This window comes from Falco punctatus (genome assembly GCF_963210335.1).
Source record: "Falco punctatus genome assembly, chromosome: 1".
Lineage (NCBI taxonomy): Eukaryota > Metazoa > Chordata > Aves > Falconiformes > Falconidae > Falco > Falco punctatus.
In genome coordinates, this window is record NC_137580.1 from 89478741 (window position 1) to 89498466 (window position 19726).

Here is a 19726-nt window from a genome sequence, read left to right on the forward strand (position 1 = left end):
TGCTCCATTTATAGGTTTTTGTACAGCCACAGCCAAGTGTGAAGAAGGAGACTCCAGTGTACCTAGAACTTCTAAAACTAACCTGTCCTATGAATAAGCTTCACTGTTTATAGCTCCTACTTCTCCCCTTCCAATTCAGGCTGATAACCCCAGCACAGGAGTTCAGTTCACTGAAATATATGCAGAAATATACATCTAAGCTTAGAAAAAAATTATGGAAAATGTGCAGAGTATAATCAAGGGTTAAATGTTTTCTTACTGGGTTAAGTAGTGAGTGATCACTGTTGCAAGGATGTAGTGCTTGAATGGGTGTCCATCACAGTACTTTTTCTGTGGGTAGTAACAGGAGGGAGCATTTTTGAAACATCTAAGAAAATGCCCCTACTTCCTTTTTGTAGTAGACTTTAAGTGCGAGGGGCTAACACCATTGGTAAGTTCTTTGTTCATGTTAGGGCTCTAGCTTTATTTATTTCCATTAAAAAGCAAAAGAACCACTGCTTTTAAAGCAGCCTCCTCTTGTGCAACTTCTCTAAAATAAGTAGGAAACATTTTTAAGAAAACTTAAAAGCTTCCAGTTCTAGCTTTATTTATTTCCATTAAAAAGCAAAAGAACCACTGCTTTTAAAGCAGCCTCCTCTTGTGCAACTTCTCTAAAATAAGTAGGAAACATTTTTAAGAAAACTTAAAAGCTTCCAGTCATTAATGCAGTGAAACACAAGCATCTAGCTAGCTTCCACTAGTATAAACAACTGAAAAAGTGACTGCTTGTGAACAGAATCTACCCTCTTTTCCACAACTGCAGGACTATTAATAGCCTTGAAGTACTCCAAACAAGAACATTTCAGATTAAGGCAGACAAAGTGAGAACTCTATGCCCTCTAGCACTGTTTCACAAGACACCGTTATCCAGCCTCTGCTGTCTAGGTTTTGTTTTAATTTAGAACAAAATAATTTGATGTGTGAGCTTTTTTCCAATCTGGAAAGATGTATATGCAACACAGAATCATCCCAGCCATCAAAGCTTCCTTGTAAGATTTTTGTCCTTGTGAAAGTTACTTAACGTGAGTTTCTCATCTTTAAGTTCTGCCAGAATGGGGCACTGCAGTACAAGTTGGCCAGAAACCTCAGTTTTACTGTCCAGTAAGGTACCATAACAAACCACTACCCATTTCTTAGATTTTATAGAAAGAGCCTGTTCTTTGCCACTAACAACTAATGACAAATTTCAGGCACAGTGGCAAACCATGAGAGAACAACTTTATTTTTTCACAATCTGAATAACATCCTCATCTTCAAGAGTATGGTCTTTACCAACTTTCTGAGGATTGTGTTTAACAGATGAACCCCAGACCAGTGCACTGAAAGGAGAAGAAAAATAATTTTTAAAAGGCTTAGAAATACAATATGCAAACAGCAGAACAGCTATTTTTGTCACAAAGCTAATACAGAAAGCAACGCTTAAGAGCTATTTTTATTCTCCCACAAGTACCTGGATGAGTGGTCTGTGTGAACCAGAGTACAAGCAGATCAAAACAAAGTATGAAGTCATCCAAAGTACTGGTGCATACAGGACAACGGCCTGTAATGCTGCAGCTAGCACTACTTTCAAACACAAAGAAAAGCATTTTTCCAATAGAGGAAATGTATCCAGGACTAACTGCCATAGGTAGATCTATTCCATTCAACATTAAAAAAAAAACCCAAATCCTGTTTTCCCTTCTTACAAGAGAATGAAGTAATAACCAGGAGAAAGATTAGTTACTATTCTCTATAAATTATTATTTTATAATAATACTTACTATTTAAAGTCCTTAATGAGATTTTTATGGATCTTCATGCAAAAATCCTCCACTGTGGTCTTGCAGTAAGGTAGTACCACAGGCGAGGTGTAGTCTGGGAGCTGCCCTTTAGGTTTGGTGTAGCTGTAATGCAGATGGAACATTCAGTCAATATCAACACCTCCTTTTCTCTTCCAACCCACCATGAAATTTCATAGGCCATTTGCACTGTCATCCCTAGGTGCCTGTGCCAAGTTCCACTACTCCAGTGATGACAGACAGTCTGTAAATTGTTTGGTGTTCTTAAGCTGCATCTGAGTAGCCAATGGCTGCAGCAGGTTCTCCCTTGTAACTGCAAAGGTTTTATCACCTAGTGAGCTTTCTGTAGCTGCTTAAAAGACAATGAAACAGGAATGGAATGGGCTGATGGAAAAGAACATCTACAGCATAATGGTTCTGACTTGTGATTTTTTTTTCTGTGAAAAACTCAATATATATTAGGAATAAAACTGACAAAGTCTATAGATTTTATATTGTCACATGTAGAGAGATGTAAGTTTACAAGCCTACAGTTACTGAATTATGAGTATTAATAGATTCAGTCATAAATTTGTCCAAAGAAATGCATTAGAAGTATGAAGTAAACCTAAAATAATTTATAGTAAAAATATCTGAAATGCTACATGAAGAACTAAATTCAGTTCTGTTAAGAGGGCTGAATGCAGGGCAGGCTAAAAAAAGAACCACCTCTGAAATACACCACTTTGCACAAAGTTTGGTTGGAATTCCACATTTTTGCCATTTTTTTAGGATGTACTTTGGACTTGGTTTCACAAGGCCCTCATTTAATTCCCCTACAAGTTCAAAACAGCACTTGTGACTATTAAGAAATTCTGTTCGTCACACAACAGACAAGAGGAGCACAATTCACAATTTACGAGTAAACATTTATCAGTATGTTTAAGATATCATCATTTGAAAGCTAAGAGTTCTAAGCTAGTAGAAAACCATTATAAAAAAATCATCATTCATCCATTCCTGAAACATTCTTCAGTCTCAGCCTTATGCTTAACTCCACAGAAGGCAGCAACTGGAACTCACATTCGAACTAGCTTCAAGTAGTCCCAAATTTTCTCCAGCAGATCATCGAAGTTCCAGCGATGATGAGCAGATATTGGTACACAGTGGGGTACTTTGTAAATAATATCTAGTTCCTCAATGGAAATTTGGTCAATTTTGTTTAGGACATAAATGCATGGGATGTAAACCCTGCAAAGAAAAGGAAATACCATTACAGCAGCCTAGCAGCTGTACACTAATACATTCATTGGAAAGAAAAAAAATATCACGTTTTCAAAAGGATATCCCTATGTTGATACCACATTGCTAGCTTAGCTTCTGTGGGAAGCAAAGCTGAGAGACACTTCTTTGTCATATAAACTGCAGGTATGTCAAAGCCAGGGTCCCAACAGTACCTGTTCCCTTCAACAACGTCAATTAGGTCATCAGCAGTGGCGTCGCTGCGCAGTGTGACATCAGCATTGTGAATTTTATACTCTGCTAAGATGCTCTTCACTGTTTCAGTATCCAGCTCACTCTGAGGACACTGTACGTAGACACAGTATTAAGGAATGGAAGAGTTTACAGTCAAATCATGTCATATCACCTGGAAATCACTGCATGGTAAGTTACTGGACTTTATTATTTTACGCAGTTAGCCTCAGGAGAGGGAAAACATTTAAATCTTAACAGCTTTCTTTACACTAATGCCACACTGATGGCTGCAATCAGACATTTCAGGTGTTTCCTGTCAATCTGGGACCAGCTGCAAAGCAAACCCACATATCTACTAGTTCAGTGCCCAGACAACTACATGTTAAATACTTAGATCCCAGAGCAGAGTTCTGGTTTTTGGTAACTCCGGCTACTTTTACACTTTTAAAGATTCAGTGGTAAATGGGAAATGAGGAATAGTCCAGGTCAAAAGGCCGGGAACTCTGAGCAATCTTCTCCAGAAGAACACTTTAACAAAAGGCAGTTTTTGCACACTCTCCTTTAGGCCTTGGAACTTCTAACTGTTGGAAAGCGACCGAGCCTCTGATTTGAGGTCAAGGAGGTGGGTCAGGGCTCCCACGACAGGTATGGATAGCATCCCAGAAAAGTAGCTGACTACAGCACAGTACAACAAGCAGTTCAGCTTCTAAAGTCGCAGCACAGGAATGGTCCCAGGCATACCATTAACTGCAAATGCCTCTTTCTTCAAGCAGTATTTTTTTTATTTTGGTTAAAGAAAACTTCCAACTTACTGTGGCTGTAAGATTAATGCCTCCTTTATCCTTTTTTTTAAAGCCAATATTGGGGGGCTTGCTATTCAGACGAATTCCAAATCCCTCCAGTTCATTCTCTATGATTTTTTTGTGACCAAGTGGTTTCAGCACATCCAGAACAATCAGAATAAGATTACAGGTTCGAGCAACTAAGAATCAGAAAAAGAAAGCAATCTCTCAAAAAAGTATGCTCCCACAATTTGAGTCAAAACAACACAAAATATGGCTCAGTGGACCGATGACAATATTCAAACCCTGAAGGCCAGCACATTGCTTATTTTTAAATTTCAGCACAAGACTGAAATTTGTAGTGCTGGCCAAGCATCACTGATAGACAGATCCTTACATGTTCTAAAAATCACAGAGGCTGTAAAAATCCTCCTTCCTGTCTACATTCAGACCCCAGACTGATGAGAATAAGCTAGGCAAAGAAATGAAGACAGCAGCCTTGTTTACTATGGGATCACATCTGCCTTCAAACTTGGTAATATACTTTCATTGCAGTGTCAATGCAGAGCACGAACTCAGCAAATGCATAAAGCCAAAACTGAAAACAGAACGAAAGCAGCTACTGCTTCACAGCAGGCAGCTCAATTCCAGCATACAATTCAGCTTTTTATAGACAGCAGAAACAGTGATTCAACCATTCATTCTCATAAGCTGTACTACAGCTGTGAACCACTGATAGGATGCTGCCTCCAGCTCTAATATACTCACCTGCAATGACTTGCCGTCCTCGGCCTTTACCATCCTTGGCACCTTCAATAATTCCTGGGAGATCAAGTAGCTATTTGTTCAGAGGAAAGAAGGTAACTCATGAGAAAAGTATTTTTCTTCATGGAGAAAACAACATATCCTACTTTTACCTTTTTCTTAAACCACTGACTCTACCGCAAATCTGAATAAAATATGGCAAAACTGTTTCCGTTTTGATTCATATATTGTACTACCCCATGTGCCCTATTGGTACAGTGGAACAGATCATCTCAAAGAGAATATGAGAACTGGAACTTCTTCCCAGAGCAAAGTGAAAGGCAGGGTAAAATCAGTACCTCATGGAAACATTTCCACTATATTCTCAAGCACTTTTACGTGTCACTTCTAACCTACTAACGTCATGCTACATCATTCAGCCGTAACACCACTGCATCTATATATACCAATTTATCCTCAACAAACCAAAAAAGATCGCACCTGTATCTTTGCTCCTTTGTATCTAATGACTCCAGGCACGGTGGTTAGTGTAGTGAATTCATATGCTGCCACTTCAGAGTACACACCAGCAAGATTACTTAGAAGAGTAGATTTCCCCACTGACGGAAAACCCACAAAGCCAATTCTGGCATCACCTGTCTTTGCAACATCAAAACCTGAAAATAAGGAGCAAAAATATTCACTTGAAGATGGACATTTTCTATCTTTTAAGGTTCTGGACAGCAGTCCTGCTATTACTTTTAATACTTCCCGACTGAAAGCCAGGTAAGCTTCCCTACAAGGAGGATGAAAGTATGAAACAGGGAGTTCACAACCTACATTGTCTTGCACCCCTTTGTCTGTACAACACACCAAGGTGTTTACCTGTCACTGCAGTGTGAGCTACAAGGCTTCCCAGTGGGCAATACTTGAGTACAGATAGAGCATTCTCTTTAAGCACTACAGCTTAGAAAATTCACACCTTTATATATAAAAACAGGTGGCTGCTGCACGATGCTTCTTGTAGAACTCCTAAGAGTTCTGGAAATACAAGGTTATATTAGCCAAAATGCAGAAGCTCCTTCATTTATGGTTCAGGACAGGCTCCACCCCAAAGCCCTGGGACAGGCCGCACACCACGGCTAAGGTCCTGCACCGAGGAGGACGAGAGGAGAGGAGGACGAGAGGAGAGAAGGAGGTTGCTCCGAATTATTCAGCAGACAGTCTGCCAAAATTTAAGCGGAGAAGGGCCACCCCTGTCAGATCGATTTCCCTCACACACCCCGCACGCCGGCCGTGAGGAGCGGCCGCTTCTGCGGAGGCGGCCGGCGCCTTCCCGCGGAACAACGCACCTTCCCCGGGGCCGCCGCCGCCGCCGCCCTTAGGGGTGATGAGCTCCCGGCGCAGCTTGGCCAAGCGGGCCTTCAGCAGCCCCAGGTGGTGAGCCGTGGCCTTGTTCTTCTGCGTCCGCGCCATCTGCAAGAGCACGGAACCGAGGACTCACCACCGGGAGAGGCTCTGCCGGGCCGCACCGTCCCCTCACGGGAAGGCACCGCGGCTGCCCCGCCTGGCGCTTCGTGCCTCGCCCGGTCCCAACCAGGGACGAGGCCGACGCGTTACCTCAGCCTCGATCTCCGCGATCTTCGCCAGCGTGCCGCTCATCTTGGCGGCTGGAGGCCCCAGAGCCCACCGCCGAACCAGCCCCGTCCTCAGGCCCGGCCGGCCCGGCAGCGCGCAGGCGCACGGCGGCCGCTCGCGGGAGCGAGACCAGCGCTCGCGAGAAGCGGCGGGAGCGCGCCTCAGCGGCGGGCGGGAAGGCGGCGGGCAGCTCGCGCGCTGACCGGGCAGGGGCCGCCGCAGCGCCCCCTGCGCGGCCGCCTCACAGCAGTGGGCTGCGGCGCCGGGGGCGAGGAGGAGAAAAGCGAGGGGAAGAGTATGAAAGCGAGGGAAGAGGGGGACAAGGCAGAGCACGAAGGCGTGAGGGCATGCGAGCAGGGAAGCGTGAGCGAGCGAGACTGAGGCAGCTGTGGGGAGTGGGGATGGGCCGGCTGCGCTCGGTGGCAGGTGGCATGGTGGCAGGCTGGGGGGTGCGGGGAGGGAAACGGGTCGTGTGAGGCTGAGGTACTGGTCTGTGAGAGAGGCTGTAGGGCTGGGAGCGAGCGTGACAGCCGGTGAGGCTGAGGTTCTGGGCGTCTGTGAGAGAAACCGTGTGTGAGGTGTGGCGGGGGGAGGAGAGGCAGGTGTGTGAGCAGGCCTGCGCACGGAGCCATGGGCGCTGGCGTCCCTGAGGGGAGCTGGCCTGTTGTGCCTTTCCCTCTGGTGAAACTGGACCTGGCGCTTCGACCTTCGCGGAGACCTGCTTCTGTCTGCCCTGGTCTTCCTTGTAGTCCTTGCAGTACTGCTCACCGCCAGGTGTGTAGATGTGCGTGTGGATCCCACAGCCCTGCTGAACTGGTTAGAGCTGCTAAGCTGCCCGTAGGAGAGCCTTCTTTAGCCGATGCTTTATAAAACCAAGACTTCCATACCGAAGCTTTCTCACGGCTCCTTTCAGCTGAGCCTAGGCCATGCCACTTTGCCTCAGGAGTATGTGTAACCATCCCTTGAATGCAAGCTAATTAAATAAAGGAATTTTTTTTAATGATGCCCTTCAAACTTTAAGAACCGAGTACCTCCAGCTTTAGACAGTATCACAAGAAGCCAAATAGTTGGATTTGGAAAAAAACCTTTTTTTTTTACATAAGGAAATCTATTTTTTTAAAGTTTTTTTTATATTAGAGTCTCCAAGTTTATTTCCCTGTCATATTTTGTCTGAATTTGAATCATTTATAGACACCTTTTTGTCCGTATTCAGTAACATTTCCCAGAAGGCCCTTCTGTCTCAATTTATTACAAAGTCTGTTTTTATATGATGTCTAAATGTAAAATTTAACATGTTTTGTTTTAAAAAATATACTTTCCTGGGCCCAAACTGGTTATAATGACACTTCAAAACCACCTGCCATGTCTTCAGACAGTATTCTGAGTGTCATACAATTGACAAAATTTAACTGACCTTATAACAATTCCGGTAATAGAATTGTTACAGATCCTTAAGTCTTCCTCAATTTACAGTTAAAAAAGAGAGAGGGAGTGCGCACTACTGCAATGGAAATCACACTGCTATTTGCTATCTCTTTCTGCCTCTGCTATATCCTGCTTGTCTTATCTTAATCAAGAAAGCAGCCTTTAATGTCATAAACTTTATGATAGGAACTGTGAATATAAGCTTACTAAAATCGAATCTCAAATAAAATGGGATTACTATTCCTGGTAATATTAGCTCATCTAAGCTGGGGTAAATATAAATGCACCTACCACTGCATATTTGTTTATGGTGTTCTAATTACTCATTGTGAACAATATCTGTTTTCAACATAGGATGTAGCAGATTTGGTCATGGTATAATTTTACTCCTACTTACTTCAGGTGGAATGGGACTTGTTTATGCCTCAGCTGAATTTGGCCATACAATCAGTCTGTGTTTGTGGTCTGTATTAGTAGCAGGAGAAAAATCTGAGAAAAACGCAGATTCTGAATGCTCAAATCAGGGTTTAAGGCCACCTCTATTTTTGCAGTAGATGATGGTTAACTTCAGAACTTGTTCTTACAAACTCACTCCAAATCCCATGTATTGAGTCTAAGTAAAAATTATTTTTCCAAGTGTGGGATGAATGAACAAAGAGGTCAATTAAATACATGGTTTGAAAATGTAGTTAGTGGGTGGTTTTTTGTTTTCTTTGTTTAGCTATTCATAGTTTTCTTAATGCACAACTGCTCAGTATATGCTCTTAAATCCCTTTTTTTTTTCCCCCAGAAAGTTACTCAAGCAAAGATCCCACAGGGAATTTAAGCACCTAAAAATTTCTCTCAGTGTTGAGTATTGTGCTTAATTACCTGAAAGGAGTAAGAGTTTAATTAATAAAAGTAATTTGTCTGATTTTTTTTTCTAGCCAAATTAACACTTTCTAATTGGTTAGAATATTTAAAGTACTTCATATTACTTTATAGCAGCACCCTCTTTTAAGCTTCAGAAAGGCTTGTTCAATAGACATTGCTTCCGGGTTATGAATAGAGTCTAATTATTTTTATTTACTGTGATGACAGTTGTGAATTTTTCAACATAAAGATGCTTTATGTATTGTGGTACTTGGATAACAGCGTGGTTATGACCATGGGAAGTTAGGTGTGAGAACTGGGAAAGTGACTGAAAGGTGTATCATTGGGAATTGATAAATGATGTCCTCTGGGGACAGCAGTCAAAACTGGAAAACGGAGTGCAAATGATAAAAAGTTTATTAAAATAATAAAAAAGGCAGGCAGAGAAAGGAAAAATCAAGGTAAATTTTCATAGTAAATTGGATATAATGTCAGAAGAGGAAAAAGTCTCCAGTGGAACCTGAAAGAAAATGAAAGGAGATGCAAAAGACTGAGATCTACTCAAAAGGTTAATTGAGCTTTATAGTGGGCACTGATGAAAGATGGAGTATGTGAATTGCTGTTTTTTTAATTAAAATGGATATGTATGTTTTTTAAATTGAGAGAATTCCATTTAAGAAGCCTAGATAAACTGCAAGATTCAAGGGTATATTTCCAAAGGTTGTAACCTACACAACATTTGCAGAGTCAATCTCTCAGGCACCCAACTGCATACTATGTCAGGCAACACAGAATAAAGATTCAGATATGGAGGGGAAAAAACTAATTATCAAGTACTCATACGAATTACAAACTGATAAACTGAAAGTATGTAACATAAGCACTTTTCTAATATTTTTAGTAAGGAAAGTAACATGCCATAGGGTGTTTAGAAAATGCAGGAAAGCTGCATCTGAAATAAAGACGGTTTGATCAAACAATTAAGAAACATGACACAGTATGGAATCAGTGATTGGAAAAAACAGGAATGTTTGTTTCATCAAGCTACAATGACAGGAATGTGACTGAAATGGCACATACCTCATTAGCAAGATCTGAATGATGGAGTGCTGTAGCAAAAATGAGTTTCAGAAATCCATATTCTACACACTGGTCTTGCTGATTCATTGATTTTGAACAAGTCATTTCCTTTACTTGTGCCTCAGTTTTATTTTTGCACAACAGGAATGTGCAGTTGCCGCAGAATGATTGAAACTTTCATGTTTCCGTAGCACTGCCCTGTGAGTATGATAACTGTAGATCACTTCAGTAGGAGAGCTGAGTAGTTAATGCATTTAGTGTGTTTTCTGTCAAACTACTGATTTTAAACAAGCTGCTTCCTTATGGGCTAAATTCTGAAAATCTTTCTGAAACAGCTATTATTTTAGGTTGAGTGAGATTTTTACTTCTGTGAGATGCAAACTAAGTATGTTGAGAATAGGATAACCATGTAAAATTTACCGTTGTAAAATATGTGGGGAAAACTGAGTATGAAATGAATCGTGATAACTTGTGTAGTGTATGCTTCATTAAAATCACAGAAAGACCCTTCTTAAAATTAAGCAGTGCATGCTTGCCTAGTTAAGTATTTTTTAATTCCTTTTTTCTTTTCCTCCTTTTTATTCTGATAAACAACTCCAATACTTGTAGGTATCGAGTCTATTCACAGTGCACTGAGAAGGTCATTTTAGTTTGAGCCACTCTGGTAGTACAGCACTTGCGGTTTTGGTAATTCACCTTATCACAGAAGCTGTGGAATATACTGGCAAACAGCTGCAGTAATGCTACGTGTGTGTTTGTGGGCTTGCTAGGCACTACGTTTCTGGCTTAGTGGTGGGATTTCTGCACAGTTTACAAAAGGTGGAATGACAGGGAGGAAATTAAATCATGATTTAATTAAATCAGGTGAAACAAGGCTCTTGAAATTTCATACCGTCTCAGAAATTACCACCAGCCCAGTGAAAAACAATCTGTATCAAATGATAACCTCAACCTGAGTACTTAGGATTTTAAGAATTATGGCCATGGAACTGTAAAAGGCATATAGAGAATCTGTTAAGGTGGTTTCCCCATTAGGGTTTGTTGGTTTTTTGTGTTTTTTTTTTTTTTCCCAATAGTAACAATTTTGTAAATTTGCCCTTCCCCCCCTCCCCAATTGTACTTTGATACTAATGCCAATTAACCCTATTATTGTACTTTAGGGAAGAACTGCTCATGCTGAAGGGGCGACAAACCTTTTTAAGGTGGTTATAATGAGCTGATGACTATCACACCGGTTTGGACAAAAGAGATTTTGAGAACCCTTTATCAAATGTAAGATTTTTGAGATCCCTAATACTGAGCCTTCAATGCAGGAGTCCTCAAACTTTTTAAACAGGGGGCCGGCGCACGGATGAAGTGGCAATAAGTCATCTGCGGCTGCTTGGTTTCCCCCCCAACCCCCGCGGGGGTGGGGTGGGGTGGGGGTTCTGTAAATACGGGGGGCTGGATTGAGGACCCTGGGTGGGGGGCCGTATCCGGCCCGCGGGCCATAGTTTGAGGACCCCTGCTTCAATGGAACCACAATACTGATTGCCTGAGGTGAAGCGACCCTGGAATTTGGTTGGTGCAATTCACATCTTGATTGACTTTTGAGGCAATAGACAGAAAGTTGTGTATCTTTTGAAAGTTGTAGAAATACAGGTCATCCGTTCTTAGCTGTCTTTCTGGATTAACTCATTTATGCTAGTTTGCTTAGTATTTATGGAGAAGTTGTCTTTCTCGGGATAGTACAGTAGTTTAGATATTAATCTGTAAATACCAAACATTTGCTACTTGCCTGCATTGTATTGTAATGTATGTTTTACAAGAGAAAGTTGTCTGTCAGGTTTGCTTAGTTAGGCATGGATGCCTAATTCATGGGGTGTGGATTAGATGGAATCCTTGGTTGTATTCCCATTTTGACCAGATCCTTAATGTGGCAATCTTGTTTTGAATGGCTCAGGTTGCTTTGGTTTCAGGCAATCTAGAATAAGTTAAACTGGGCAGAGTGAAGAAATGAGGGGAACAAAAGGGAGATTAAGTATCAAAGGTTGGCTTTCAAGACTGTGTTAAATTAGTTTAACAACAAAAAGTTCTGTAGTTTAGCATCAGCTCCCCAGACTTTGTCGTGGATTGCTATGCAACAGATGGACTACACAGCACGAGTGCAGTGAGGAGAGTGATCAAAAAGAAGAAAAGCAAACAGTGCAGTTTTCCCTTTTTAAAATAACTCTTTCTGCATAATTTTCGTAGCATCATGTACCTCCCTATTAGCACTTTTTTTTTTTTTTTTTTTATGAGAACCCTAGGTATTTTTAAACAGGAGTTGTTCATATGCTTCTAGAGGAGAAAGCTGACAAATCACTAACCCACGTCTGGATTACAGAGGAAATCGTGCTGTCTCCAAGTCTGTGAATCCTTGCTGCTAGAGTTAGCATTCTCTTGGGATGATTCTCAACAAGAAATAGAGCAAGCTTTAAAAACTAAATTTAAGTAATAATCAACCTAACAAGTAATGAATGCTGAATTAATTGCTTGTTAGATCGGTTGCAGTTAATTAAAATTCCAGTGAAAGCTCAAAAAACCTGACAGCTACTAACTGAAATTGCAAGTGTGCCATGGCATGAAATGTGCAATGTTATATATATTTCTGTGGAACACACATAAAAAGGAAACGGTTCATATGACTGAATTAGCTGGCACAAGTGCTATGCAGAAATGTTTCTGCTCATATTATAATCCATGTGAAGTAGTGACTAACCTTCTTAAAGAGTATAATAATGGAGAGTAGTCTGAAAGATTTCAGTAGCCTCAAGACCTGCACCAGTTCCTGAGCTGAGAATGTTCAACAAATAGGTATGACTCAAGTCCAATTAACATATACCCAAATATGTTTGAGTAGATTCGACTGTAACACAGTCTTTTGTTACCTCCTGTATTTGCAGACCAATTTAAGGTCTGCACTTCTGAGTAAAGCCAGTAGCAATTGATCTGCAGTGAAGCGAGCAGTGTACAGTGTACAGTCCCAAATGGTACACACATGTTCAGAGCAAAAGAGGATTTTTAATACTATGGAAATACCAATCAAAGTGCTTCAGCAGACACCAGACAGCTGCAAAACATTTAGGGACAGCTCAGGAATTCCCATGAGCAGAAGTGAGGCAGGAAATAGTGAGAAGCTGAATAAAGTAGCTGAGGAAAATGCCTTTATTTAAAAGAGAGATGAATTCAAAAGAAGTTCAGCAGATCCCAGTGCAGAAGATGTCAGAGAAAATAGATTAGGACTCATCTGGAAAGGAGAGGAAATCCTGTATACTGAAAATGTAAATTTTAAAATTCGGATTTAAAACTTTCACATCATCTGGAACTTTGTCTTCAAGACAGTAACTAGCTAGTTGTGATGATAAGTGAGTTCAAGGGTAATTATACCTGTACACTTACATAGTTAACTATGGAGAAATCACAATTAGGCATCACATTAAATTTAGGGAATTTCATCTTCCAAGTCTGTTTATACTGATGAGGCAGTTTTTGTCTCATTATGGCACAAACTGTTTATTTGTAAATAGAATAAATCTGGCTACCATGTAACAAACGTGAGTTGAATGACTACTTAGATAGCCTCACATTCTGAGACAGGGTGAGTTTGGGACCAGAAGTTCTAAGGAGTGGTCCTTTCAATGTGTGGGTGAAGCTGTAAGGTGAGGGAGGCCAGTACAGTAAGAGTGGAAGCGCTAAAAGGGGAGATCCGGCCATTACTGTGTCAGAGCGCTGGGGAGCTAAGGTGAATGGCTGTATTGGTCCCTTGTGGTTTCCTTGGGAGTGCAAGGTGTGGGCAGTCATCTTTAACCAGCATCCAGCAGCTCTGCAGAATGTGAGCTCCCAGCATGCTGATCGGGCATCCTCATGGCAAGTGTGAACGGGTCACTTGCCAAGAAACAGCCATGCTTTGAGATGAATACTTAGCTTTTACCTAAAGAAGCAGGCAGGGTGTGTTGGATGGTGCCTTTTAAACAGGAGGGCTGGAAGCTGAAACCAGAACATTCCATGGCAACTGGAGAAAGTTCTGAGGAAAGTGCAGTGAGAGCGGCAGGACCCCCCTCCCCCTGCCTAGAGGAGAGACAAAGAACAGGCAAGGAGGGAACTGAAATAGGAAGCAGGAACCGTGTCAGGAGGCTGGGGACTAAAAGAAAGCAAATTAATAAACCACTGGGGGAAAGGCACACAACTGACCAAAGCCACTAGGAAAGATAAGCAAATTTCAGATTTTTTAACTGCTCTGTGTGTGTGCATGCAGCCTGGCTACTATGTTTAAATATAGTCATCTTCCTCACTGTAGCAACTACAGCTCTTGGGTCTGTGGCACACAGACAGACTTACAGAATGTGAACGCTGTAGTTAGTATCTCTATAATACGCTGTGTTTGAGCTGGGTTTGTCAGCATTTGTACTGCTCAAACCACCTCAAATTTCTAAACATGTATGTTCATATCAGGGTGTGTGCATACATAATGCAGTAATAACAAGCTACCGGTAATATTCTGCCTGCAGAGTAGACAAACAGCACCTATCAAAAGCAGTAGAAATCTGGCGTATGGGCTGAGGGCACTGCGTGGCCTTAAGTGTTAATGTAATATTGCATTTTGGAAGTTGGAAGCTTGGTGCGCTCATTTGCACATCAGTACCCAGAATGCTTTTTCAGCTCCACCACTATTTAATTCAAGTGCTGGGTTCGAGCTCTTGGAAGGCTCTGTAGTTTCGTGATGCCCTCGCATGCACCGAGTTCAGTATTTTCCACGGAATAGTTGAAGCGATGATACTAGATCGTGAATAGGTCACCCAAGGATTCTTAATTAGGCTTGATGTTACAAATGCAAAAAAAAAAGTGCCCTTGAACACTTTGGAAAGTGTTGGCTTTAACAAAACAAAGAACTCAGTTTTAGGAGTGTGTGTGTTTTGGGCGGGTGCGGGGGGAGGGATATTTCTTCAAAAGTAGAGAAAAACTATTCTTTGAGGCAGAAAGCAAATTTCAGACGAAAATGAGTAACGATGTTGAAATAGAAGCTCTTCATAGAGAGACCTGGAGCACAGAGGGAAGCTTCAGCACTCGGACAGTCCAGGCAGCCCCCGGCAGCGCCTTACCGGCGGTGCGGTCCGGAGCGGGTAACCCGGGCCTGGGGCGTGCAGAGCCGCGGTGCGCGGGCAGCACGGGGGTGCGCGGGCAGCACGAGGCTGCGCGGGGCACCGGAGTTTCCCCAACATGGAGGCAGGCGCTCGGGGCTGTGCAGTTGCCTGTGCCTCCCCGCAGCCCCCGGCCCGCTGGTACCGTTTCTCCCAACCGCTCCCGAGTGGAGGGCATTTTTGCACTTGAAGAATTCCCGGTGTACCCCTTCCCTCCCCCACAATGCCGGCGCCTCGCTCTTTTAGTCAGGCTGAGAGTTGAGCCTAGTGCGGGGGGGGTGGGGTGGGGGTGAGAAATGCGATGAAAGACCGGGGGGAGCTGCAGCCCCTGGCCCCTCTGGGATCGGCTCTCCTCAGGCGAGGCGAGGAGGTGGGGGCCGCTCTGCGCCTCTGCAGCTCCGGGAGGGTTTGCATTGGACGATTTGCGCCTGGGGAGGGGGAGAGGTTGCCTGCAGCCCCCCCCCCCCCCCCGGCCCCTCCTCCTCCTCCTCCTCCCCCCCTCTCCGGCGGGAGGGGGGGCTGGGGGGCGAGCTGCAGCCCGGATATTTGGGGGAGGGGGCGAGCGCAGCCCCTCCGCCCCCGTGTGCCGCGGGCGGGGGCCTCGGTGCCGGCTCGGCATTGGAGGATAGGGGCTGGGGAAGGGGGAGACTGCAGCCCCCAGCCCCCGCGGGCGGGCGGGGTGGGGGCCGGCCTGCTGGCTCTGGCTGCTCTTGCATTGGCGGATGCGGGGAGGGAGGGGGGCAGGAAGCGGGGGGGCAGGGGGGAGCCCGAGTGGCTGGAGGGGGGGTCTCTATGAATAGGGTGGGGGTCTTCTCGGCCAAAGAAGAGAGGAAAGTTTGCGGCGCCGGTGGTGCGGGTGCAGCGAAGCGGGCGGGGCCCGGACCGGAGCCGGCGGCGGCGGCGCTTGGTCGGGGAGCAGCAGCCGGGGGGCCCCCGCTGGATTTTTGTAGGGGGGGTGGTATCGCCCCCTCCTTCTCCTCCCCCCAGGGGTGAAAGTGCAAGAGGAAGTGCAGCCGCTGCCATCTTTCCTCCGCTCCAAACACACAGGGACGGACGGAGCCGGCAGCCCGGAGCCGCAGCCGCCGGAGCCCCCTCCCTCCCGGCTCGCTGCAGCCGCGCCGCGCACGCCCCTTCCCGCGGCGGCCTCCGCGGCCGCAGCGCCTCGTGGCGGCCGGGCCCGGGCGGAGCTCGCGCGCCGGCGGCCGCGGCGGCCCCGCGCGGCGCGCGCCCCTCCGCCGCCCGAGCCTTTTGTCTCGCCCCCCCCTGCAATCCCCTCGCGCTGTGCAGGGAGCGCAGCGCGCGCCGCCGCCGTCGGCCCGGCCAGGGGCGGGGAGGAGGAGGCGGCGCGCGCCGCCGGGCGGCCTGAGAGCGCGCGCCCCCTGCGGGCGCCAGCGGGGCGGCGCAGCCCCATGGAGCGGGTGAGCGAGGCCGCCGCCTGCGGCCCCTCGTCGGGCTGCTACACGTACCAGGTGAGCCGGCACAGCGCCGACATGCTGCACAGCCTCAACCAGCAGCGCAAGAACGGCGGCCGCTTCTGCGACGTGCTCCTGCGCGTGGGCGACGAGAGCTTCCCGGCGCACCGGGCGGTGTTGGCCGCTTGCAGCGAGTACTTCGAGTCGGTGTTCAGCGCGCAGCTGGGCGACGGGGCAGGTGGAGGCAGCGGCGGTGGCGCGGAGGGGGGCGCGACAGAGGCGGCGGCGGCCGGTGGGGCCACGGCGGCCGGCGGGGCGCCCGGGGGCGGGCGGGAGCTGGAGATGCACACCATCAGCTCCAAGGTGTTCGGAGACATCCTGGACTTCGCCTACACGTCTCGCATCGTGGTGCGGCTGGAGAGCTTCCCGGAGCTCATGACGGCCGCCAAGTTCCTGCTGATGCGCTCTGTGATTGACATCTGCCAGGAGGTCATCAAGCAGTCCAATGTGCAGCTCCTCGTGCCCCCCACGCGCCCCGACATTATGCTCTTCCGTCCGGGGGCTGCGGACCTCGGCTTCCCTCTTGACATGACCAATGGTGCCGCTTTGGCACCCAATGGCAACGGCATTGCTGGTATGCCTGAAGATGAGGCCACGCGGGCTGCGCTCACCGCTGCGCAGTCTTCCTTACCCGTTCTGCAGGGTGTGGACCGCCTGCCCATGGTGGCAGGACCTCTTTCCCCGCCGCTGCTGGCCTCACCCTTCCAGAATGTTGCTGCTAGTGCCCCCACTTTAAGCACCAAGAGGGGCAGAGGGCGTCCCCGTAAAGCCAATCTCTTGGACTCCATGATGTTTGGTACCCCAGGGGGCCTGCGAGAGGCTGGTATCCTGCCTTGTGGCCTCTGTGGAAAAGTATTTACGGATGCTAATCGTCTTCGGCAGCACGAGGCTCAACACGGGGTGACAAGTTTGCAGCTGGGCTACATAGACATCCCACCCCCGAGACTGGGTGAAAATGGTGTCCCTGGTCAGGATGACCCCGATGCACCCCGAAAAAGAAGCAGGACGAGGAAACAGGTGGCCTGTGAGATCTGTGGCAAGATTTTTCGGGACGTGTACCACCTGAATCGGCACAAGCTGTCACACTCTGGCGAGAAGCCTTACTCTTGTCCAGTGTGTGGCTTACGGTTCAAGCGGAAAGACAGGATGTCCTATCATGTTCGATCTCACGATGGCTCTGTGGGAAAGCCCTACATCTGCCAGAGCTGTGGAAAAGGCTTTTCCAGGTAAGAGAGTACTTACAAGGACCATAGACACAAACAGAGACCTAGGAAGTTGTCTTTCCTATCCCTTGGGAAACAAAAACAGTTTGTACTTAGGATAGTTTGACTGTTCCACTTTAAAATGTCTGGAGAAATGAGACTTCCATCGTTTCCGCTGGGATGCTATTCTGCAGTCTCTTGAAAGGGTTTAAAAGTAATTAAGATACAGAACTGGGAGTCAGCTGGCTTCTGGGTAACATTCCCAGCTTTGTCCCAGACTTGGTGTATGCGTGTCCTTGGGCAAATCAGCTAGTCTCTCCCTCAAATGACTCTTCTGCGAAATGGGTATTGAAGTAATTACCTACCTCACAAAAGTGTCCTGAGACTACTGATTTGCAGGTAGTTTGAAGGTGCTGTTGAAGTGCAAAATATTAATACATCTCAAGATTATTATTTTTCTGGTATCCATTTTAAATTTTCTTTTTCTTAACTTCCCTTCATTTCTCTTAGTTCGTAATGTTTTTTATCACCCAAATGTGAAGGAAGAGGTGAGATTTCAAAGGCTGCAGCATCAAGTATCTTTTAATACATGATCTTTGTGTCCTTTGGGTTTACATCCTTCTGAAGGGGATCCTGTTTCTGCCCTGCAACATACGTAAGATCTGTGCATTTAATGTTGCTGATTTTTTTTTTTTGTTGTTGCTGTTTGTGGGAGTTAATTTAATAAGTAGTTTGATACATGTAGTCGTGTTAGTGGTATCTTATAGTCTGAGTTAATGAATTTGAAACTTCTTTCAGAAGTTTGATGCTCGCTTTGAGACTAGAAGTAGTGGGGGGAGGGGGATGCCTATGCTGTATTACTTCTGTAGCAGCAGTCGCTTTTCTGCGGGAGTTGATTTGCTCTAAGAGGAGGGAAGGAACTGAGATACAAAAACGTATCAAAAGGCTACTAGGTTATATACATTGGTATTGTGCCCCTCTTAGTCCTCTTTTTGATAGAGGGACTTTTTGTTACTGAAATAAGTACAGAAAACTTAGACACCCCACCCCCCCCTTTTTTTTTTTAATCAGCAATAATTAGGGCTGCATCTTCATAAGGACTGCAGATTTCATGCTGGAAAGTCTTAAAATGAAAATTTCATCTGTGGCTAGAAGTGAAAGTAGTTTTCTTATTATAGCGCTACCTGGGATCATCTGCCAACTTTCATTACTTCACACTTCAAAATTTCTGCTGTTGCTGTGTGAAAGGTTTTTGTCAACAAGGGAGAGTGAAAGATACATGTTTTCTCATTTTCCCCAGTAAGTTAATGCGAACAGGCAGAGGGAGCGCTGTTACAAAAGTAAACAATAAAAATGTCTGCATATCTTTGTAAAATCGAAGTATGAATGAAAAATAGAGACTCCTTTAAGTTTCAGTATTCAGTCGTAGGAGCAGCCAAAGGAAGTTGGAAGCGCGATGTCTCGTTTCAGTATCCTTTCCTTCATCCAGTAGCGCAGCACGTGAGGTCGCTAGGCTTGAGGTACCTAGAAGGACCCCCAACCAGTCTTGCCGGTTACACTGCTCCAGCCCACTCGCTGGAGCATCAGGTTTAACAGCCCGACTGCAAAGTTCAGTCTATTTTCTGTCTGCAGTGCATGAATTCCATCCCGTGCCCTCTCATTGGCGCAGCTGGAAAGTTGGGGGAGGAGAGGGTGGAGGACTTGTTTCCAAGCAGTTTTGGCCTCATACAATGAAAAGCTTTCTTCCCAGTAGGAGAAACTCCCACCAGGGAAATCTGCAGCTATTCAGTCCGCTCCTCTACAAAGCCGACTTTACTGATTGTGAAGAATGGTCTAACCTTTTTTTCAGTAATAATTTGCTCTTCCATTGCACCTTCTAGTTGGGACCTTCAGAGCACTTTATTTGTATCAGTGCAGTCTCCGCGCCAAGTTGTGAGTTAGGATAGAATTTTTTCCTCTTGCTGGTGGAAAACGTGTCACCACAACAGAGTTTAGGGTCAGTCTTTCTGCACAGAGGTCCTTAAATTTGGCTTCTTACATCTGTGTTTGGGACATAAATCAAAAGGATCTGATTGTTCAAATATTCAGCAACTGTAAATC

The 19726-nt window shown here is 45.4% G+C and overlaps 2 protein-coding genes across 8 annotated transcripts in view; one reads left to right on the forward strand and one right to left on the reverse strand.

Annotated features, from left to right (window-relative positions):
* Positions 1-1235: 1235 nt before the first annotated feature.
* On the reverse strand, positions 1236-6576 carry DRG1 (developmentally regulated GTP binding protein 1). The gene is made up of 9 exons (XM_080392611.1): positions 6419-6576; positions 6151-6274; positions 5300-5475; positions 4823-4892; positions 4085-4254; positions 3254-3384; positions 2880-3047; positions 1800-1922; positions 1236-1358 (listed from the first exon to the last, which is right to left on the reverse strand). The coding sequence occupies exons 1-9, from the start codon at positions 6458-6460 to the stop codon at positions 1259-1261; spliced, it is 1104 nt and encodes a 367-aa protein (XP_080248737.1). The 5' UTR covers positions 6461-6576; the 3' UTR covers positions 1236-1258.
* Positions 6577-6670: 94 nt separating this feature from the next.
* PATZ1 (POZ/BTB and AT hook containing zinc finger 1) overlaps positions 6671-19726 on the forward strand; it is a 29593-nt gene continuing 16537 nt past the window's right edge. For 5 of the 7 annotated variants that reach the window (XM_080391935.1, XM_080391933.1, XM_080391934.1 and 2 more), the window contains exon 1: positions 6671-17650. In XM_080391935.1, the coding sequence (XP_080248061.1) occupies positions 16362-17650 (1289 nt within the window). In that variant the 5' untranslated portion in view covers positions 6671-16361. The remainder of the gene's footprint in view (positions 17651-19726) is intronic. The other 2 variants (XM_080391931.1, XM_080391932.1) reach the window with 2 other exon arrangements.